This window comes from Cryptomeria japonica, chromosome 7 (assembly GCF_030272615.1).
Source record: "Cryptomeria japonica chromosome 7, Sugi_1.0, whole genome shotgun sequence".
NCBI lineage: Eukaryota > Viridiplantae > Streptophyta > Pinopsida > Cupressales > Cupressaceae > Cryptomeria > Cryptomeria japonica.
This window is the reverse complement of record NC_081411.1, coordinates 392,778,291-392,802,583: the sequence shown is the minus strand read 5'-3', so window position 1 is coordinate 392,802,583 and position 24,293 is coordinate 392,778,291. Positions and strand designations below refer to the sequence as shown.

The 24,293-nt window shown below is 40.6% G+C and overlaps 1 protein-coding gene across 2 annotated transcripts in view; it reads right to left on the bottom strand.

Moving 5' to 3' along the window:
• The window catches only part of LOC131041843 (DNA topoisomerase 3-beta), a 231,907-nt gene that overhangs the window by 134,210 nt on the left and 73,404 nt on the right, over nucleotides 1-24,293 (bottom strand). For both annotated transcript variants that reach the window (XM_057975066.2, XM_059209151.1), the window contains one exon: nucleotides 15,715-15,961. In XM_057975066.2, the coding sequence (XP_057831049.2) occupies nucleotides 15,715-15,961 (247 nt within the window). The remainder of the gene's footprint in view (nucleotides 1-15,714; nucleotides 15,962-24,293) is intronic.

Here is a 24,293-nt window from a genome sequence, read left to right as displayed (position 1 = left end):
GTCATGGATTTCTTCAAGTCATGGATGATCTCTTGCTTCCTTAAGATGGTGGTCTTTAGCACTTCATCACTTCAAGCACTCATTGCCATGTTCCTGATTTAGCTAAGGCAGAGATAAAGTTGATTTCCAGCCTCAAAGTCAGTGACCAAACAAGGTCGTGGATTTGAGAATCATTCACCTAGGTAGGTCAAGGATTTGAGCACCACTCACCTAGGTAGGTCGGGTATTTGAGCAACTCAAGGATAAATTTGATCACTTCAGCTCTTCCTTATTTTCATCATTGAAAGCCCTTTGTCTGCAAACTTTGCAGCTCTCATCCCACATAGCCTTCAAGACCTCCAAATCGTGGATTTTCTTAAGTGAAGGATAGCATTGTTGCAAGGGTGACTTGAAGTTAACTTTCCTTGTCATATCCAAACTAAGTATTAAGTCACTTAAATCATGCACTTCACTTATTCCTTAAAGATTGATCATTTCCCCTTAAAGATGTGGATTTGTGAAGGTCAAGGACTTGATTGATCATTTCACCTCTAACCTGATTTGAGCATTGAGTCCTTCAAGTCGTGGATTTTAGCAACCCATGGACAAACTTGCTGCCATCCACCTCCAATTCGTGGATTTTGCCACCTCAAGGATGATCTCGCTCACTATTCAATCTCGCCAACTTCAACACTTAGCCTATCAATTTGCCTTCACTATGTTGTTGATCCTCATTCTCCAAGTCAAGGATTGAGTTAGTTCATCGTTTCTTCTTCACTTCATGGATCAATCCTGCCATCTTCATGCTTGAGGCATGGATTTTAGCAAGTCAAGGATAATCTCAAGTCATGAGTTGATCATTATCATTCATCTTCACCATCAAGATATCTTCATCCAATTTTCTTCAAGACAAGCTTAGTTCACTCACCCCCATCATCAAGGTATTGGGATAGCATCACTTCTTCATTCATTGTTACCTTCAAAGTTCTTCAAGTCGTGGACCTCCACAAGTCATGGATTTTGGCAACTCAAGGACAAAGGTTTTCACTCACCTCCTAGGTCGTGGATTTGAGCAATCCAAGGATAAAAGTCATTTAGGTTGTGGATTTGAGCAACCCAAAGATAAAAGTATCTAGGTTGTGGATTTGAGCAACCCAAGGATAAAACTCATCTAGGTCGTGGATTTGAGCAACCCAAAGATAAAAGTTTATCACCTCCACTTCAAGTTGATTTTGTCATTCCTTGCTTCATCATTTGTCTAAGTTGATCATTTCAGCACCTTTGCTTGCAAACTTGGATGATTTGAGGGGGTAAACTCACTCAATCCTTCTTCCATTCAACATTATCATCAAGAACTTCAAGGTTGTGGATTTTGGTGAGTCAAGAATAACTCACTTCAACCTCGTCACTTATTGATTTCACCAAATGTAGAGTGACTTGTTCATAGGGTTGACTTGGTGTTTTCTTTCCTTTCATCATCGGTTAGACTTGATTGATCTTCATCTCAATTGATTGATCATCGTCTCTCGATTGTGGATTTGGAGGGCAAACACTACATTTTGCCACCTTCATTCATCTTGACCTAGAGGTTGCATTGTAAAGTATCACCCAATGGCTGCCTTGACTCTCACCTATCACTTGAGCACTTAGAGCTAAGAAGACTTCGAACTAGTCTAGAGGGGGACCTAGCTGCTGCTAGACTGCCCAACTTGATCACATCCTGACGACAAAGGCATTGCATCCTCTCACAAGCAAGAGGTTAAAGATACCAAAATTACTGCCAACCTAGACGACTAAACCAAGACAATTGCACTAGAAAGCGAAAAAGTGGGGGTCCCAATTTGCAATAAGGCGATTTGTGCAAACATCACAACACCCCCTGCATAGACTGTTACACCATTAAAGCCATCAAATGAATGCAATAAAGACGCATGAACATCCAAATCAATCCTAGCAACTATTGAATTCCTCAACGATGTAGATTTAGATGCAAGGCCATGGGCTATTGACAAAATGGGCATGGGTGAATTGAATATGACTAATGAACACCCATATTTACAAAACTACAAATTGCTAATTGGTGACTTGTCTAAGCATGGCCAGAATGTTTTGCTTGGCTCAACGTACCTATAAAGAAATTCATGGGTGATTAATTATACTAGCATGATGAATATGTGTAATAAAGTGAGATTACAATGCAATATCTTTTTCACTTTCTAATCACCCACTTCTCATGATGGACAAGGTAAGAGCATACAATGAAACGCTCTACAAATTAAATTAAATTGCAGCAGCTGAAAGTAAAGCACTAGGTGACAAGTTCTACCACTTATTTAGTGGAGAGCATTTGCAATACAAAACATGAAACAAGCTCTACCACTTATTTAGTGGTTAGTGATTACAAAACCTCCACTTATTAAGTGGTGAGCAAGTACAATGTTACAACTTGTTCAATGGGGTGGTTATATCAACAATAAGTAATATTAAACCCACTATTGATACTACAATCCAATGTTTACAAAATAAAATGCATAGAAATATTAGCTCTTTGGTGGTTTGTGTTGGAGTAATTAGGACATTATCTAATTAATGCTAATAAGGTTCATTAATTACTTTGTTCACTTAGCTAAATTTGGTCCTTTTTACCTTTATTCCTCAGAATCTCCCTTCAATCAACCTCAAGTCCAATTTGCAATAATCTCTGTCAAACTGAAAATGAAGCTCCACAAATAAGCTCAACTATGATTTATGTATGAAACCACCCAAAAAATCCTCCAAATTAGATCTTTCACCAACGTAGAAAATGTTCCTTGAAGGATTTTCGTCCTCACAAAGTCTAAGATGGACCAAGTCCAATCTCCAATACCACACAGGGTTTTCTCAAAGAGAAATATCATAACACACCAAATCAGCATATCTCAAATGAAGGCCAAACCCCCAATATATAGAATCTCAGTGAGAAATTAGGGAAACAACAAATTAGGGCAACTCAAATTCAATAAAATAATAACCTTTGCCCTTTTTAAATATTTTACTTATTTCTCTTCAAGTGGAGGTCTGTTGTGTGTTGCACACGCTCCCTGTCGCCAACAGGGTCCCCTTTCCTTTTTGAGGGCCTTTCCGTCTTCGCCCTATTGAGTTCCGCGTAGAGTGTCTCGCTTCCCTTCGAGCGAGCCCACGATCAGTTTGTAAGATGATGTTGAACGGAGGTGCCTGTGATTCCATAAGGTCAGTTGAGCCCTTGGGCACGAATTCCAAGAGATGATCTAAACTTGTAAAATCGCCTTAAATAGGCATGGGATGATAGAGGCTGGCGAAATCCGTCCAGTAAAGGATAAAGCGTCTGAAAGTCGCATGGGGACCCAGAGACGCCGATTTTCGCATAAGAATATGAGGGAGATTACATGATGTTTTTATAAGGTTTGCAAGATTTGTATGAATGTCGATTTTCGCCAACTGAAAGGTAAAAGGGGGGGGTGAAAGCCTTAAAGTGCCCCAAGTGCCAAAATTGACAAAACTCACCCAAGTGCCGAAACTCGCACGTTTTAGTGAAAACGCAATAAAATTTAAAAATTGACGAAGTGACAAAAAGGTCCGAAATTGGCAAAGTTGTCAAAAGGTCCGAAATTTTCAAAGTGACCAAAAGGTCCAAAATTGGCAAAATGCCTCAAAAGGCTGAAATTTGGACAAACTGAAAATGTTAAAAAGTCCAAAGTTGGCAAAAAGGCTAAAAGTGCCAAAGTTTGCACTTTCTAGTAAAAAAGCGAAAAGAGTAAAGTTGGCAAAAGCCACCAAAGGTCCGAAGTTTGGCAAACCACGCCCAACCGCCGAAAATCGTGACTTGGAGGAAAATCGCGATTTCTTCTAAAGTTTGAAAATTGGCAAAAGGGGTCAAAGTGACGCACTTCGCCAAACCTTCCAAAGCTCCGAAATTCACCATGCAAGGGTGCAGTGCATGGAAGGTAAAAGTTTAAAAACCTCTTCAAATTGCCGAGGGCTCAGTGTGGAGACGTGCGTGAAAATGAAGCTCGCAAAACCGTCCAAGGCTCCGAAATTCGCATAATGAGGGATAAACGTCAAAAATCCAAAGTTTACAAACTGCCTTAAGAACCCGAAGTTAGGGTAAGGTGCGTAAAAGGTGAAATTTGCAAACCCCTCCCAATCGCCGAAAATCGCGATTTCTTATGAAGTTCGAAAGGGCAACTCGAAAACCCGAAGTTTACATTGTAGGAGAAGATCGCGTTTTTCATAAAACTCCAGAAAATTATGACCTAGAAGGATAAGTGAAGAGTGTATGGAGTTCGCAAAGACTCCCTAGATCGCGCGGTAAATAATTTGAAATAAATCGCCAAAATCGCCAAGGTAATCAAATTGCTAAGTCTGAGTGTAAAATTGCAAGTTCTTTTCAAACCACAAGTGCTAAAAATTTGAATAGGAAGTTAACCGTTAAAATTCAAAAATTCCAGATTTCCTCTTTTCAAATTTGCAAGTTGTGCGAATTCACACCATTCATTTTCGCCAGGTAAGTGTGCTTCACCTCTCATAAAATCGTTTCAAATATTTGCAAAATTGGATAGACATGTGTGCAAAATTGATTAAAATGATCAAGTCTTGAAAATCGCATCTTTTTCCCGTTTATAAGGCATCATGCAAAGCAATTGAAATCAGAATTTACTCCTAAGAATCAGCTAGAAAATGCATTTTCAGACTTAGGAAAATTTCTCAAGCTTTGTCCATTTTGAAAATTGATCCTAAGGTGCCTAAGTATAAATCCGCAATCGAAAAGCTTCATAAGTATTTATGTTTAAATCAATCAAGCTTTTAGCTAACGATATCATATTGTTCTTTCAATTCGGTTATTGAATTGATCCTTGTATGTTGGCATATTCTTTATCTAACCCGCTTTACTTCCTTTATATCTCCTCGTAATCCGCATTCGACTATGCAGGATAAATGCCTAAATCGGCGGTAGAATCATCAAAGATGCTTGCTACAGCCGAGACATCGCGAGCATCCAAATCAAATATCCCTTGCAAAGTCGAAAAGATGAAGTATCAATATCAAAGAGGGGGACTAAGGGAGTCAAAAGTTCAGAGTATCTGGGACAGTGTCGGTGATACTGACCTGGGCCATATTGATATCCAAGATTTCAGGAACCGAGTCTTCTCCCCTAACGCCTATAGCAGGCCTAGGCAAATGATGGAAAGTGGCATCGCCCAAGCGGCAGGATTTCCCCCAACAGTGCAAAACTATGAGTTAGTAGTAGAGCCTGCCCCGCATTATGAGCCAGGTTCTAGATTGGTGCTCCTCGAGGACATGGTCCTCGCTAACTTCACTCCTGAGGCCATTGGCGACGCATTTGACATTCCCTTCCCAAACAACCCTATAGCAACAACTATAGACGAAGCGCGGGGAGTGTATGATATGAATCCCACCAGGTGCAGAACACTAATGAATGAAGAGTGGTACAAGCAGAGAAGACCTCCAAGCATCAGGATTGGGAAGAAGACCCCTAGAAGCGACTTTCACAATGAGCATGGGGACATGGTCACATTGCTCAACAAGATTATGAGACTTCCCCAATCCAACTACTTTGAAGAATGGATATTTTACTTCACAGAGCAAGTCTTCCCTAGGAAATCCAAGTTTGATTGGGCCTAGATCATAAGCGACAACATCCATACTCAGCTGATCAAACTTGAGACAAAGAAGTACTTCACTATGACCTCCTATTTGGTCTACATGTTCGCCAAAAACCAGCCGCTGCCAGGTTTGATCATGAAAGGTGAAATTGGGAATGGACCTGATCAGGTAAAAGTATATGATTGTTTCCCACAACTACACTATCAGGATATAGCTCAAAAAGAAAAGAACAGCCCAACCTATGTCGTTGGTCAATATGAGCGTGTCAATGACGCCTTCACAATTCACCTGGTCAAGCTAATGCAGGGAGGATTACACATAAGGCTCTCAGAGCAAGCTACTATTCTAGTACAGAGCTATGGGGCCTGGTTCATCCAATTCCCAAGGTTATCCTACATCCAGATGGTTGGCTTTGATGGTGCCCCTCTCCAACTTCCACGGTACCCAACCGACAGGATAGTTCTTATGGAAGTCGCAAGGCAGTCACGTCCGGCAGCCAACTTACTCGGGGACAGGAGGCAGGCTAGATTTGCATTCCCCATGATTATAGGAAACCAAGATGTCCATCTAAAGACCCCATCCCAGGCAGAGGAATCCTTTGCAGAGCTGGCCTCCTATGGCCTACAAGAGCATTTTCCAAGGAAATCCTTTGACCACGACAATCTGGCAAAGAGAGCCTATGGCAGGCGGTACAAAGCAAGGGAATCAGTTGAAGATTATTGGAAAAACTACTCTAATGACTATGAGGTCCGAAGGCGCAAGTATTCAAGGCTGAGTGTGTAGCAAATGCGACTCTTCGAATACTGCCGGGTCCAAGATTAGCTCACAGATTCAGGGAATTGTCTGCAAGTCCAGGAATTTGAGGCAGTAAGGCATCTTTTGCCAAGCGTTGATTGGTCGTAAGACCCGATCACTGATTTTGAGGTTTGAGGCAGTCATGGCAGCCCCAGGAAGATATACTGACCAATGGTTGCACCGGCAGATTGAGCGACTAATTCATGAAGGAGTCCAATTCACTTACCACTTAATGGGTAACCTTGATTCTCAGTCCTCCGAAGACGAGGGAAGTTCCAGTGAACCTAAGGAAGAGATTGAAAAGCCTAAGAAGAAGAAGAAGGCTAAGGCCAGTAGAGGAACTCGGACATCCAAAAGAACAAGAAGGGAAAAGATTCCCATTAGAGACCCGAGGTCACTTCATCGTCAAAGGACCCTAGTTCATCCGATGATGTAGTAGAATTAGATTATATAGTAGAATTAGATTATATAGTAGAATTAGATTATATACCTGCTCTGCCTTCCCAGAGTGATATTGATGCATTTGGAGTTGATGATCCTCCCGCACATGACATGCTCGACGCCAAGCTAAGAGCCATTGAATCAGCCGAACCAGATAATCGAATTAAGGAAGGAGAGATTCCATCCACTCAGGGGATCGAAGTACATGAACCCACCCAAGAGAGACGCCATGAATTGTTGCTCCATAATACTACCAAGGATGACTCTACCGTTAAAGGAGAGCAAAGGACAGAGGAAACCCGCGAGCCTGAAAAGACTGAAGAACAACCATCACACGAAGGCACCATAAAATTGTTCAATGAAGTGGGAGAAAACTCTGCTGCGAGCAAAGAACTTGACACCTCCTCCATTCCTCGGGTAACGGAACAGCTGCAAATTTGTGATGAGACAGCTGAGAACATCAAAGAGCATCCCAGCGGGGTCGAGGGGCGACGCCCCAGCGGGGTTGAGGGGCAGCACCCCCCGCGAGGTTCAAGGGCAGCGCATCATTTCTGTGATATTTTAAGATGTCAAAACCCTTCTTCTCCACTCTAATAATTTTTCAGCGTCCTGGCTCCACATGTCATCGAATGATTTTTCAATCTGGTCATCGTCGTTTTTTTTTTTTTTCTTTTCCTCTGTAATGTCCCCGATGGCACCCCGGCCATACAACCTCCCCGTACGGTCAACAACAACACTGACACCTCCAATCGTACGACCACCTTCCCATGCGGTCAACAAACTCCTTACCATACGGACAACATGGTCAACCGTGCACACCGTACGATCCTCCTTCTGCAAGCTCAACGCAGTTCAACCGTACAGTGGACCACTAACGACAGAGAGGTTGTGTGTCTTATTCTTTGCGTGGGCGGTGTATCCACCGCACGGTGGTCCACCGTCGGTGTTGCCACCACACAGTGGTTCCGCCGGTGGTCCCACCGTCGGTGTTTTTTTTTTAAATCGATCGTACGGTTAACTGTCGTACGGACCCGTATGACCGTATGGTTTTTTTTTCTAAGAGTCCAAATTCGGCTCAAGTTTCATGCCTCTGGGATCGCCCTTTCTTGGTTTGCCTCGCCCGAGAGTCTCCCGCTTTGCTCCCGTGCCTCTCGAGTCGCCTACTCCGCCTCTCAGGTCCCCTTCCATCCTATCGGGTTCCCCTCCAGACTCTCAGGTGTCCTTCCGGCCTCTCGGGTCCCCTGCGCGCTTCTTGTGGTAGGGTTTCAATTTGGACCCGTTGGTGGCAAGTCTATTTTCAATGGCCATCCGAAGACCTGGAACCACAAATTCTACAAGGACCATGGTCTCCTTCCCGTACATAAGAAGAAGAAGAATAATAAAGATTTTGAAGGTTGCGGCCTTCCACACAGGGTTCCAATTGTTGCCGACACAAATGATCTTGGGATTATCTACGTCACCGAGGTTTGGGGCATCTCTCTTCCAATATTCTTTGTATTCTAGCAGGTACACCTCTGTTACTTGCTCTGGTTCCTCTACTTCGAGCCTGTAGCTCTGGAACATTTCGTAATCCTCCATCTGCCAGTGGAAGAGCCCGTTCAATGACCCTGTCTCATCCTCGGAGCACTCTCCTAGTTTGAGAATCCCTTCGTCGTTCGGCTCCCTGCAGCCCCATCCTTCGTCCCTCAGGTCGCCTTTTCCTTCACCCTCCGATTCCGAAGATGATGCCAATTCCTCGCCGACAACTTGGGTCCTCAGATCAATTGTGTACTTCCGCCCCCCTTTCTCCATAGAAAGGGTGTTCTTTTTCCAATCGTGGTTCACCTTTGCTGTAACCAGCCACCCTCTGCCTAAGATGGCGTCGTACCCCTTCTTCTTGAGTGGGATTACCACAAAATCTAGTATGAAGGGTTGCGTGCCGATGGTGACTGGCTAGGCCATCAGGGTGCCGAGTGGCTTGATGCCATGTTGGTCTACACCTACCAAGTTGAACGTGGGTGGCCATAGTGTTGGCTTCCCTAGCTTCTTCCACGTATCCTCTGGCAGTACATTCACCCCTGAACCTCCATCCACAATGGTGTCTTTGAGGATAGCCCCGAGAATTCCCATCTCTACTAGAGCAGGATGCTAAGCACTATTTAAGGCCAACAACATTGGGTCAACCGAGCGGCTGACCGGAACTTCCGCCCATGTGGCACGCAAAGGTGCCTGCGCAGTGGTTTGTATGGAACTAAAAATGGCTTTTCTCAATTGTGGCATTGTTTCTAGAAGGTCCTTTACCCTTATAGGTACTTCCATCTGCAGTACTTGCCCAATGATGTTATTTTCAGCTTCTGTACGGGATGATGTACTCCCCACCTCGTTGTTCCATCGTTCGGCCGTCATCTCACGTTCAATATTGGCCTTTGCCTCTCGTAATCTCTCCTTCTCCGTACGGGGGTCGGGATAAGTGGCCTTTTTCATCTGAGCGCAGGTGACCGCCAGTACTTCTTTCTCACCCATCTTCTCAACCTTCTCAATGTTGAGGAGATTAACCCCTGCCTTTGGGCAATTTGCATCCTCATGGTCCCCTGGCCCACACCATCGGCAAAGGTGCTGAGGGGTGGCTTCCTTCGTGCAATCACGGGCGAAGTGCCCCCATTGATTACAGGCCCTACATTGGATCATTGGCCGACCCTTGGCATCATACTGGATACGGTTTCCGTTATTGTTATTGTTGTTATTCCTTTCGCCGCCGCATCTGTTGTCCCAGTAACCTCCAGATGATGTCGTTGTGTTGGTTTGCTGGGCCGTACCCGCTGGTGCGGATGTTGTGGCTTGCTCAGTGAACAACACTTGGCTCATTTGCGTACTTCGGGTTTTCATGTTGTATGGGCATTCCTTGATGGAGTGTCCCATCACTTGGCAAATCTCACAAAAAGCCTTCTTCAGGCAGGTGCCTTTTGTGTGGCCTTCTTCCTTACAATCAGTGCACCACACGTCTTCGTTTTTGCTTGTGCTTCCTTTCATGTTCTTAAATTCCTTCAACATGCGGTGCATATCCTTTTGAAGAGCTTGCACCTTCTTACTTGATGATTCATCACTATTGCTTTCTCCCGAGGACTCCTCTTCTCCAGAGGACTTGTCCTTTTTCTTCCGCGATGTTTTGCCTTCACTTTCCAAATCCATTGCGCGGTTGTACGCGTCATCGTATGAGGTGGGCGGTACAATTTTCATCTTTCTCCTCAGGGATGACCACAACCCTTTCACGAACCATCTTTTCTTTAGTCCGTCAACCGGCTGGTTCTCCATCTTCCCCAGTAACTCTTTTAACCGTCGGCTGTATGTTCGCACTGTCTCATGCTTTCCCTATTTTGTGCTTAATATCTCCGCCATGATCTCATTATCATCTCGAAGGAGTCGAAACTCCTTTTCGAAATCTTTCTGTAGGTCATCCCATGTTCCCACCTTTGCTTTATCCACATCAGAGTACCAATCAATGGCTACTCCTCTCAAGGTGGCAGGGAACTGCACCACCCAATCCGCTTTGTCAACTACCCCGTTGGTTGACCATATTGTCTCAAACGTACGGCAGTGCCATACAAGGTCATCGTTGCCATCTCCGTTGAATTTAGGCAGTTTCTGTTTGCCCGCCATCGATGGGGGTCATCTACCTGGAGGTGGTTGTGGCTGCGTCTGTGCGCCGCTCCCTTCGGCGCCAGTGGTGTGTCCTGCGTGGGTGACTGGAGGTATGGTGCTTTGCCTGTTGTGTGTGGCACCTGCAACTGTACGGTTGTCCTCCCCTCTGTTCTCACCCACACCCACTCCTGGCTCCCTCTGGTGATCCTCACTCTGTGGCGTAAGGGATAAGTTTCTAAATTGATCCCGAGTCTCTTTGACTAGATTCCTCCGCAACCTTGTTTCCTCCAAAAACTCTTCGTGGCTTCTCACCCTACGGTGTTATGGCGACGCGTAGAAATTTTCCTCGGCTTCTACACACTCCATGACACCTCCTTGGTTCCCTTTGGGCCACCCTTCGGCAGGTCATCCTTCGGCAAGTTGCCTCAGCCTCCGTCTACATTCTACTTGTTGTTCCAGAATCAAGGCCCTCTGCGCGGCCTCCCACTCGTCCGTTTCTGCTTTCTTATTTCTATCTTTATTTAACATATTGGGCATAAATCACTTCCGTACATAGCAAGCACACGCCATGTACACAAAAAAAAAAAACTTTTATTATTTTTCCTTTCGGCCACAATTTATCTCAACATTGTGTCGGGATTATTACAGGGTTCAGTTTCCCCTTCGCCTCTTGCCATCACGCTCTACATCCCACGACGATTGTTCCGTTTGCGCGTCATCGGCCTCTGGGTTAATCTCACCAATGGGTAGGCCCATCGTGTCCGTACACCATCCACGTCTTCCATTCCCGAGTACATCTAGGCAGCGGTGCCAAATGTTTGCCCTCTCGGGTGAATAACTTAAAGCACACAGATAAAACACGTAATGCAGAATAATAATGCCATAGATATCAGATGCAATATAAGAGATGTTATTCCATTCATAATTGTTGTCTGTCACAAGTTACATTCGGAAGTATATAAAGATACCGAGGGGGTGCGAGCGCCAACCGTCGCACCGCAACTACCACCCCGCGGTTGCCAACTAACCAGGACAATTACAACTTAATTAACTAGCTTTATTTTCATGTACAATATTGCCGCCAACACAAAACCCTTTTGTTGATAATATGAATATACTATCTATTCTTTTACAAGTGTATGTGAAATTAAGTGGATTCATTTGCTAGGGAGTAGTATTGCTTTCATCTTTGTGTCTATCTAAAAGAAAGTTGTTGTCTACTCATTTCGAGTTCTTAATGATCTAGTTGCAACCTACAGTAACATGAACTCAATGACATATTTTGGAGCTCGTAATGCACCAATTATGGTTTTCCAACTTTGAGCTTGATCTTTCATTCCACTTTAATTGTCTTGTCTTAAAGACCTTAGGGAACACCCCCGTAGCATAGCATAGCCTAAAGCACAAGTTATATATACTTATAACTTGGCCTATCGTTGTCCCTACCCAATCATAATCCGTAAACTATCCTCCTTATGATGACATGCTTGGAATTTAAAGTATAGTTTGTCATTAGGGATTTGGGGTATCACAACTTTGAGATCCAATAAGAAATTGGAATTGTGTAGCTCAAATCCAAGGCCTTATATCAGCTCCTTGGCAGAAATCCATCATAAATCAAACTCTATCAGTTCCTTTCACAAGAATGTTCAACTCCTTTGAAGATAAAAATGATATCCAAGTAGAGTGAAATGTTTTGAAAGCAAATGGGCAAGTGAAAATGGTCAAAAGAGCAAATGAAATGTGGTTTAATGCATTTAGAAGGCTTTAAGGTTTACATTTGATGTGCATTTATTATTGGAGTCTTTATTTTGTTTTGTTTTTTAAGTGGGGGCACCGGCCTTGTGGAAATGCCAAGTCTTGCAAGTCTCTACAAACCTGCAAGTCTATAAGGAATTGAGTCTGGATGCAGTACTCATAAGGAACTGAGTCTAGATGCAGTTCTCAATGGATCTGCAAGTTGGAGCTACTAACTCATTGGGCTCACCTCAAACCCGAACTCATAAATCTAGGCAAGGACCTAGAGGGTCTCCATACCAAGGATCTATACAAAGGATGGTTCATGGATCTATAAAAGACACTAGAAAATAAAATGCTCCTCCATCTCTACTTCTTGGAGAAACAAAGGTGACAAACCCTTATTTCACTGGAACTAGTTGACAACATCTGGTTGCCCACTATAAAGCATCCACACCTGATACTAGTTAAAATGGTTAAATACTAAAGGAAAATCTATGTTCATGAATCATAACTATTTGGTCACATTTGTCATTGATTCATTGAAATCAATGGATTGTAGTGTCACTACACTCTTTTCAAATTATACAACAAGTGTTGGTGTACAATGCCTATTATTATGTTTTAATGATATGATTTATCTGACTATATATTAATTGTTTGTCAGCTTCAGGTAGTTATGTGTGTGTGTGTGTGTGAGAGAGAGAGAGAGAGAGAGAGAGTTGACGTTTGTGTTCCTCTTTGCAACTGTTGAAACCTTTATAAATAGATTTTGTATCATCAAGGGAAGTAATATGATCTAGTTAGATAGACTATGATCCTTGGCTAACCATCCTTGGTCTACTTCTATAATAACTTCATGTGTGAATAAAGATATACTTTTAGTTCTTTATCTGGTATGCATTATTAATTCTATTCATTATTTCAAGTATTCAGTCTATCAAATAGGAGAGTAAACAACAAGCCCCTATCAAACAGAATATTTAAGCAAGCTAAGGGAAAGAGCACCGATATGTAGAGATGTTGAAAGACATCATAGAGGACAAACAACTTGAATTTATAAAGTACAAGGGGAACAGATTGGATTAAGTGGTGGAAGGCATTGCATCTATGTATACACCCTTCACACATATAACATAAGAATAGGTCAACCCAATGAAGCAACTAATTCCAATATAATAACAAAATATACCTTACAAGTGGACCTCTTGATATAAGTAGGCTCTCTAACATGTATAGGCTTCATGCACATGGTACATAGAACCCAAAAGCATACCACAAGAATACTTAACAGAATGGGACTTGATAAGATGGATTTCACAAATTCTAACCACTAAATTATTGCAGTCTGATACTTGGAGCGCACCTTATCACAAACACCACAGATCTATCTTTGAACATGTCCACAAGAATTATTGACTACAAAAGGATGTTAACGTGTATAGATTCACATTATTAGTTAGCCCTTTGCTCTTAGATCAATATGCAGAAATTCTTGATTCTCCCTAGTTTCTACCATTCAAGAAATTAATGGAGAAACTGCTAAAAAGTATCCATCTGGCGCAACTAAATCTCTCCTTAATGTGCATTCTAATGTTTTTAAGTAGCTCAAAGGACTTCCTCCTTGAAAGCATGTTCAGCATTCTTTGAGCTTCTGCCAAATTCTTGATTGCTTGAGCAACCCCCTTACTGCACTTCAGCCATCAAGAGTGCTTGGATAGAGTGTCAAGTCAAGAAGTTGCTCAGAGAGCGCAAGATTCATTCTAGCACTTGTCCTTGCGAATATCCCACACTAGAAGTATTAAAGTATATAACGTAACTTACAGTAATCATGAATTATCCAATTCTCAGTAACACTAATATCACTATGAAACTTCCCACAATAGACAATCTTCTGGACCAGCTTCAAGGTGTCAAGTTCTTCACCAAGATAGTCTCAGATCTAGGAGTAGTTGGTCTCACTACAACACCTACTGCATTCCTGTGCACCATAATGATGTTTATATGCTCCATGTTGGCCAGTTTGTTGATGTCTATTTTGATGGCATCTTGGTATGTAGCAAGAACTAGAACCACCACCTTGACCATATGCAAATAGTTTTGGATCTTCTTTGCCAACATTGTCTTTAGGATAAGATGATTGAGTCCTTGTTTGGAAAACCTCTATCAAATAATTAAGGTTTTTCATTGACGGTCAAGGAGCACATGTATTTCCAGGTCAAATCAAGGTCTATTGTGAATGGCCCACTTCATCTAGCATTTCAACCCTTGAGAATTTTCTTGGGGATATGACTTCTAAAAAAAGTTCATTTGCCACTATCCTCAAATGAGCCACCCTATTCAGCAGCCTACAAATGAAGAGACTCGCTTACAGTCCAACAGCCAATAAATCTTTTAGCAGATTTAAAGAGGGTTTTGTTCTGCTCCAGCACCTAATGATTCTTCACAACTTGCCATCAGTACACTACCTAAGCAGGGAGGACATATGTGGCCTATCACTTAACAATCTTGTTGAATTCAGCAGTTAAGGTGCATAAACAATAACAAAGATCAAGGTTCTGGAAAGCAGATCCTTTCCCTGAAACAGTCCTTGTAAAGTCCTATATAGAAGTTAAAAGAAAAAAAACTCGATGTTGATCAATTCAATTTCTCATCAGATAATCAGGCATAATGTATTGAGACAAATTTGAACAGAAAAGGGGAGGAAACATAAAAATAACTAAAATGAATAGCTATTTGCTGAGGTGGATAAAAATGGTACAAGAACTTCAAATCCAATTTTATCTATAACTTTTGGCACTCACAACATAGGTTAGACCAGCCATGGTGTGCTGTTTGCACATTGTAACACCAAATGAGGGCCTTCTCTTGTAGATACATCAATGCATTTCTCGTTGCTGTGGGTTTCCCAGAAGCAACAGAGGAAGATTTCTTTCCATGATTGTCTTTTTAGTTTATTTTATTCTTTTGGATATTTTTGTCTGTCCTTGCTTATACTTGCTACTAGTTATAAGACTTTGCGATTGCATTATAACCAACACTTGTGGTGTATGCTTAACAAAATAATTAATAAGCAAAAGTTGAAAAATTGTCATATAATGATAATAGGTTTTATAGAGCATCCAGTCAGCGTGCTTTAAGACCTCTGAGTCCTTTTAAACATCTGGCTAGGAAGGATGATATCAATCTCAGATAGAATCAATATTCATCTTCAACAAAATCACTTTCTTTATTGTGAATCAAACAGAATAGCAATTATGACTATTAATGCCAGAAATTATGTAGTTAGCGTTTTCTAAAGAGTTAAACCACTGTAGATTATAGCTTAATTTGATTACATTCAAAATGATACATTCCTAATATTCAATCATAGTAAAACTTTTTATCTACTTTGCAATAAATAAGATGTGCAGCAGAAAAATTGAAATCTTGTCCATGTCAAGCATTAGTAGTTGCAAAGCATACAATGAGGAATGTTTCAATCAAGAGTACAGAACATACGAAATAACACCGGAATCAAGGTTTCCATATTTGCCTTGAAAATAACGTGTCTGAAACCGTGTAAATGCAACTCCAACCTTTAGATCAATCTCTTGACGTGCATCAACAGCTAGTGCTTCATTTTTGTTTGGTTCAACAAGATTATTCATGGCTTTACTTATGTCTTTCTCAGTTATTGCAGAAAATCGTGCACGGAAAACTTGCTGACCTGTACCCCTCCGCAGCATATTGAGAGTACAATCCATTACTGGCAAAGCACACATTTTTTAAGCCAACCATATTAAAGTAGCAATAAAAAATGTGTTCAAAAATTTTAAGACTTTGTGCACCACATGTATCAGTACAATACAATAAAACTAGAGAAACATATGGTATCATTACTTTGCAATATTGCACTCGAACAAGACCTTGCATAAACAGGAGGAAATAAAAGGCATTGCCCTAACACAAAGAACATTCCAAGGCAGTCAAATTTCAGAGATGATTACAGATATTAACTTCAATTTCAGTGTCTTCAAGACAATGGGAGCACAAAACATGACATAAATCATATGATGGCAGAACCTTCCAAAAAACATGAACAAAGAAATAATGAAGAGAAAATTCAATCTATTCTGGATCCTCAGCTGGTATCTTCTCTAGAGATATAAAATTTGATGCCAGAGGTGACATTTTTCTTCATAATATCAACAAAGGATCACAGCCAATCGGTCAATAAATATATACATGGATAGAGTGAGATGATTTTGATGTAAAAAGTTGACATTTTTCTTCCAAAAGAAGAGTTGCAGACAGATGATAGAAAAGTATACTCTTAGAAGGATTCAGCTCCAGACCAACAAGCATTATGCCATTTTTTAAGAGGTGGGTATTTGACAATCAGTGGTTATCAGTGAGCCTATGCCAGAAGGGGTTACTGCATGAGATGGTCACCAATCATGAAGATATACAACAACATTAGGCTTCAACTGAGTATCTCTGACAGGTATCGAGGAATTTCAATGATATTGAAAACTATCTTGTTCAACTAGAGCCACAAAGCAACGGTTAGTTCTCATCCTTGTTTTCTCCACATGAACTTCAATGTCTTCCAAAGTCTTTTTTCACAATATGTAAAAAAACCCACTGATTTTCCACCCAAAAATTCTCACTATTCTTAACCTCAGCAATTTACCAACCAGATTACATCGGTTTCGAATGGTTTATGAGGTATTTGTTTGTTTGACCACTTTCAATTTATGAATATGTTCTCTTTAACAGTTCATGAATGCACAGACCAGAAAAAAAACATTTGATATATATATTCACCAATACTGAATATAATCAATGAGAAACTGAGATACAGATGAAGCTTCAAATTACAGATCTAAGAAAAATATCCATTCATTGCCAAGATCTGAAGCATCACATGACTGAAAACTTATTGCAAAGATTAAATTTCTGAGCATGAAAAGCTACAGTATAAGGCGTTATGGAGTTACAACATCCTCAGGAAACTTCAGCAAATGTTCTGATTTACATGCAATTATAGAAACGATTATGCTTGAAATCTGGAGCAGAATTTGTGGCACATCCAGGCAGGAATATTAAGGCAGAACCACAACTTCTAACCAGCTCTTGATCCTTGAGAATATTCCCACATCCAACAAGGGAGAGAGACACGACTTGTAACAGAAGATATGGTCCTCAAAATCAACTCCACGACCTGTCAATCTTCCCTTCCACATTCAGCAGTGAGCAAAAGAACAAACTGTCATACCTTGGCAATAGTTACGCCCAGCAAAGGAAAATTTGCTTCCCCATATGCTTCATTCGACCCCATATAAATTTATTTCTGTGCAAAAGGAAATAGCTCTAACTTATGCCATGAACTCACATAGCTCACATCCACATTGAATATATATGCTTGGGCTATCACTTTCCACATTCAGGTGAAGACATACAAACACTCAGCAGTGATAACTCAAGGTTCAAAAAATATTACTCGAACCCTATGCTAAGAATGAGACCCACATCCAACAAAAGAAGTAATGTACAAGCGCCCAAAACACAAACAAATCTCACAATCTTAAACTATTGAAATATTCTTCAAAGCTCCAGAAATTTGTCTCAACAAGAGACTTCACAAATTTCATACCATCAAAACCCAAGTGATTTCACCTATGACCAGCTCGGGTGGATAGCTTCACCACCAAAACTGATTGCCCAAGCGTTTGCATCCTTGGGTTTGGCTCTTGAAGAAGCTCAAAATCCAACTACGAGAAGTAATCCAAACATGTGAAAATGAGCCTCAAAATGTCCTTTTTAACAACCTCTGGAAGCCTCTAGAACAAATTTTCAATTTCCCGCTCTTTTAATATTTTATTTAAACTCAAGAAACAAAGTGACTTTATTAATCTCTTTTAATATTTCACGTAAGTCACTTTATAAAGCTTATTAAATTAATGAAATAATATTACCCATTAAATATATTTTGTCAGATAATATAAAATAATTAAATTAGATAATTCCCTTTTATCTGACTTTAGCCTAAGGGAATTAAATAGGCTAATTAGTCGCTTCAACTACTCCTCGAAAGGGAACATTACAGTCCTTCCCAAAATTGCCTACCCTCAAGAAATTGGAGATTAGGGTTCTGAAGAATCTATTCACCCTCCCAAGAGACATCTTCCATGGGCAAGTCTCTCCATTTGGTAAGATATCCCTAATTACTCTACTCTGCAATCTCCTATCTCTTACCTCCAAAAGGAACCAAACCAATTTGTCCTCCTCATATAAAGGTGGAACCTCAAGTGAGGATGTAATTTGTTGCCTTGGTGCCTTTTTGAGACACGATACATGAAATACATTATGGATTCTACTATTCTTTTGCAACTCCGACTCGTATGCTACTTCCCCACTCTCCAAGTAATCCTCTAGGGGCCATAGAAGTGAGGTTTTAATTTTTCAACACCACTTTGCTTCAAGGAAAACTACCTATAGGGTTGTAGGCCCAATAAAACCAAGTGTCCTACCTCAAAGCTTCGCTCTACTTTGTGCCTATCTACATAGGCACTCTGAATATCATCCTTCAGTGTCTTAAGGATATCTTGCCTCTCCTGAATCCAGTCCTTAGCCTTAGGAGCTTTGCTATCTCCAAAGACTAGATCCAAAAACGATGGAGCATCATATCCATATAAGGCTCTGAAGGAAGTCATCCCCATCAACATGTGATAGGTGGTGTTGTAACAATGCTTGCCCAAATGCAACCACCTAACCCAAGCCTTTGATTGCCCCACCACATAGTTATACAAGTATCTCTCAACCTATTTATTCACAATCTCTATCTAGCCATCAGTCTAAGGGTGGTAAACAGTACTAAGAGTCAACTCGATGCCTGCCAACCTAGATAGCTTTTACCGAAAAGCACTAAGATACTTGCTATCCTCGTCACTCACTATATTTCTTGGCAACCCATGGAGTTTGAGAACCTCCCTAAAAAGCAACTCTGCAACTTGTGGTGCCTTATACTCCAATGAGATAGTGAAGAAATGTGCAAAGTTGGTCAACTAATACACTACCACAAACTGCAATCTTTGCCCTCCACCTTTAGTCAACCGATGATGAAGTCCATAGATACTCTCCCATTTTTGCTTTGGAATGGGCAATGGCTAAATCAACCCTACTAGGAAAGTGTGCTCTACTTGTTCTACTGGAAAGTTAGACATCACAAACTTGCTGCAAGACATCATCCTTGAGACCCTTCCAAGAGAATCTCTCTCTAACCTACATGTATGTCTTAAAATACCTCGGATGTCTTGCAAGAGGTGTATCATGGATGGCCATCAAAATTACTCCTTATGTTTTGACTTAGGAACCAAATAAATTATGTCCTTGTATTAAATAATATAATCTACTACATTGTATCTATCATCCTAAATTTTTTCATCCATAATCTCATATGCCAAGGTGTTCTTTGAATACTCGATTAAAAGGTTAGCCTTCCAATCAACTTAAATTTCTGCTAGAGAACAACAAGTAGGCTTCCTTGAAAGAGCATCAGCAACAGCATTATTTTTACCCTTAACATATTCTATGTTGAAATCATATGCATGTACCTTGCTGACCCACATTTGTTGCCTCTCATTGAAATCTTTTTGTTTCAAACAGTATTTCAACCCGTTATGATCAGTTCTGACCACAAATTTCCCACCTACCAAGTACAGTCTAAACTAGAGCTAAGTGATTAATTATGATGAGTTTTGGCTCTCATAGGCGATGGGATGCCTATTCTGCATTAAGACTACTCCAATCCCCTCACCTAAACCATCACATTCTGACACAAAAGGTTAACTGAAATCTACTAGAGCTAATATAGGTAAAGTGCTCCTCACCTCTTTGAATCGATCAAATGCCTGTTGAGCCTCATTCGTCCACCTAAAAGCCCCTTTCTTGGTGAAATTTGTTAGAGTTGCACATAAGAGTGAAAACCCCTTAACAAACCTTGTGTAATAATAGCATAAACTGAAGAAACCCCACGCCTCTTTAAGTGTCCTTGGAGGTGGCCAATCTAGTATTGAATGTATCTTTTCCTAATGTACCTTAACACCTTGAGCGCTGATCACATGACCCAAGTAGAGACTATATAATTCCAAATTTGCACTTGAAAGCCTTAGCATACAAAAATTATGCCTTCATGATGCCTAAAACCTCATCAAGATGTTTCAAGTGTTCCTCCCAAGTCCTGCTATGTATGAGTATGTCATCAAAGAACACCAGAAGAAATTTTTGCTATGTCATAAAAGAACACCAAAAGAAATTTTTTGCAACAGTTTGTTAAAAATATAGTTCATATGGACTAGAAAGTAGTGAGAGCATTGGTCAACCCATATGGCATGACCAAAAACTCATAGTGCCCATAGTGGCACCTTAAGGCTATCTTATGAATGCCCTACTCCCTTACTCTAATCTGATGATACCCCAATCGAAGATCAATCTTAGATAAATACAATGCACTGTGGAACTCATCCAATGATTCATCGATCCTAGGAATAGGGTATCTATTTTAAATGGTCTTTTTGTTTAGGGCATGGTAATCTATACACAACCTCATGGTCTCGTCCTTCACTAAGACAACTGAAAAAGCAAAGGAACTCGGACTAGGTTTAATGTGCCCACATCCAATAACTCTTTAATGGCTTTTTCTATCGCCTTAAACTTCTTAGGGTGCCTATAAGGAGTGGCGATGATAGGCTTAGAGCCCTCTTCCAACTCAATAACATGCTCGAACCCTCTTTTTGAAGGTCTCTCTCAATGGATCTCACTAAATACCAAACTGTGCTTTTACAATACTGTTTGAATGCCCACATGATAATCAGCAATGCTATTTGTAGGGGCCTCAAAAGAAATCATCTATACCTCTCAACACAAACTTCTTCCTATCCACTCTAAACTTCAACTCCATATTCTATAATTTTTTGGAGTACTTTCCAAGTGAATGGATCTATTGGAAACCCACAAGTCGACCATATAGAAATCATCAGTTACAGTGTAATTACCTATTGTAATGTTTAGTTGAGAGACTCATTGGACACAATCCATGTTAAACCCATCTACTACCATAACATTAAATCCTTCAAAATCCTCTATCTGTATACCCCTCTTTTCTACCAATGCTAAGTCTATGAAATTATGGGTTGCCCTACTATCTACTAAGACTATCACATGCTACCCCTATAAGATTCCACACACTCTAAAAGAATTAAATATAGGTGTACCAAATACGGTAGCAATAGTTCCAACTTTGACTCCCTTATGGGAATGCTCCTCATCTCTCAACTTCTCATCACCAAAATCACTATGCTTGTTGTCTTCAATTTTCTCTACCTTCTTTGTTTCCTCACTGTCAAAGACTACCTCAATATAATGCACCTTAGCTTTCCCTAAAAACCTGTGACCCAGTTCCCAAGATTCCTTGCAGCTGAAACATAGTTTCTTTCTGTACAATTCATCACAACCCCACCATCTAATTTGTCCTTCTTGGGCCAGTCCTTCTGAAAAGACTTCTTATCTTTATCTTTCTTATATGAGAATCACTTCAACTGAAATTAACTTTTTGCAATTGAGGATTCCATGTCTCCAGCCTTATTTATGACTTCTTGTAGAGTGGGTGGGTTAAGGCACATCAATCAATCAATCTCCTCTCCGAGATGTTAGTGACCAGAACTGATAGCCTCCAGAAATAAGCAATATATGTATCAACTAAACCCCACTATTTAAGTTGTGGCAACTCCTTAAATGAAGCTCAAGATCCCTTTTATCAAATCTATCAATACGTCTCTCAATGAACTCTGCATGAGAATCAATCTAATCATCACCCAGTGTGACCATCCCGTGATGCCACCACACATGAGCACTCTCATCCAAATGAATAGCTACATACTTAATAGCCTCGTCGTCTAGATTGGTTTTAAGCTGAAAATAGGTGTTTATCTTCTGCACCCACTCCTAGCTGTAGTCTTTCAAGACCCATCATAATAAGGAATGGCTAGCTTGCTAACCTTCCTCTGCAAATCATTGTTATGTGATCTTCCACCCCTGTGAGTTCTATGTTTCATCCTGAGATTCATGTAATCTCAGAAAGACATCTCAACCTGAAACTCAACACCTAAATCCCTCCAGTCTCATAAAATCAGATCATGCAACTATTTTTGTGTTAGTTCATTTTTTACCTGTGGATGTTTCTAGGCGGAAAGTTAGGCATAAGAGGCCTAGAATTAGTTGTTCCAATCATAGCATGCTGATTTGCAATCCTGTCGTTAACTAAACCATCCCCATGACCATTGTTTCGATTGCCATTGTTACAACCATTATTACCACCACTCTTATTATTGTTATTGTTACTACCCAAAATATATTGAACCATCATGGTACACAACTAAACAATGTTCTGCTATGACTCATGATATCCTCTAGCCAAATCATTGAATATTTCTGGTAGTCTCTATGCACTCAGTCACCCATGTATATTTCAACACTTTCACCTTTTGCAAATGGATTAATTATTGGTGTTTCTTCAATGTTTGGGTTTGATCTATTCTTTCTCAGGTTTTAATGGTGTGTACAAGGCTGCATTTACTCATTCCCAAGTGTCATGTCACTATTGCCTATAACCCTCCAGGCTGACAGGCATCAAGACTCTGATACCACTGCAAAAAAAAACAATAATATTCAGTATTGGTATATATATATATATATATGCTCTTCTGTGCATTCATGAACTGTTGAAGAGAACATATTCGTAAACTGCAAGTGGTCAAACAAACAAATACCTCATAACCCATTCCAAACCCATGTAACTTACAGATTAAAGAGAAATATCCATTCATTGCCAAAGTCTGAAGCATCACATGAGTGAAACTTATTGCAAAGATATAATTTCTAAGCATGAACAGCTACAGGATAAGGCTTTATGGAGTCACAACGTCCTCAGGAAACTCCAGCAAATAGTTCTGACTTGTATGGAATGATAGAAACTATAATGCTTGAAATCTGGAACAGAACTTGTGGCATGTCCAGGCAGAAATATTAAGGCAGACCCACAACTTCTAAATAGCTCACAATCCTTGGAAATATTCCAACGTCCAGCAAGGGAGAGTGCCACGACTTGTAGCAGAAGATATGGCTCAAAATCAACTACAAGACCTCTCAATCTTCCCTTCCACGTTCAGCAGTGAGCAAACGAACAAGCCATCATTAGACTCCATATAAATTTATTTCTGTGCAAAAGCAATGCAGGTGCATCCTAGATATTTCTAGATTGTTACGTGTGTGGAGGAATTTGTTATTTGTTTACAACCTCCAAATAGTCATAATAAGCCTAAATCTATTTATTTTAGCATGTAGGGTAACTACTTTGGATTTTTTTTCTAAAATAAGGGCGGATTTCAATGAACCTGTTTTAAGCTGGAGTTAGTTTTCTTTGATGTATAAATGAAGCCTTGCACTCAGCATCAATTCAAGGAGAGTTCTCAGATTGAATGAAATACAAGTTTTGAGAATATAAAACTCTCATAGTTTGAGCCACTATCTCCACCATTATTTTGGTGTTTGGATTGAATAATAATAATTTCTTACACCAGTTTTAGTATCAGAACCTGACAAGCGAGAGAGAGCAGATTGGAAAAGAGTGTTGCTGTGGAAATGATGTGGCTGTTAACATAGAGCAATCTTAGCATTGATATTTTCTGTTCTTCTTTTGGCCGCCAAGAACATACAAGCTAGGTGCATAACTGTTTAAGGCAGGACGTGAGTATTCTTGCATGAAGTTTCAGTCTTGAGAGTGGTATTTGGCTCTGTAATTACAGGTAGACCACTCCTTTCAGATGCTACAAGCTGGGTAATGATAGTTTGCCATCTCTTTAGGCGTTAAGTCGCCAAAGTTGGTCGATACAATTTGCTTTGGAGCAGATATACAAACATTTGTTCAGGCAGACGAGAAGGCTACAGACAAGGCAATTGAGTGATTGGATAGCAATCAGCCTGTAGAGGTTGACCATTTTTTAAGATGTCTAAGGGATCAAGGAACAACCAAAGAAGAA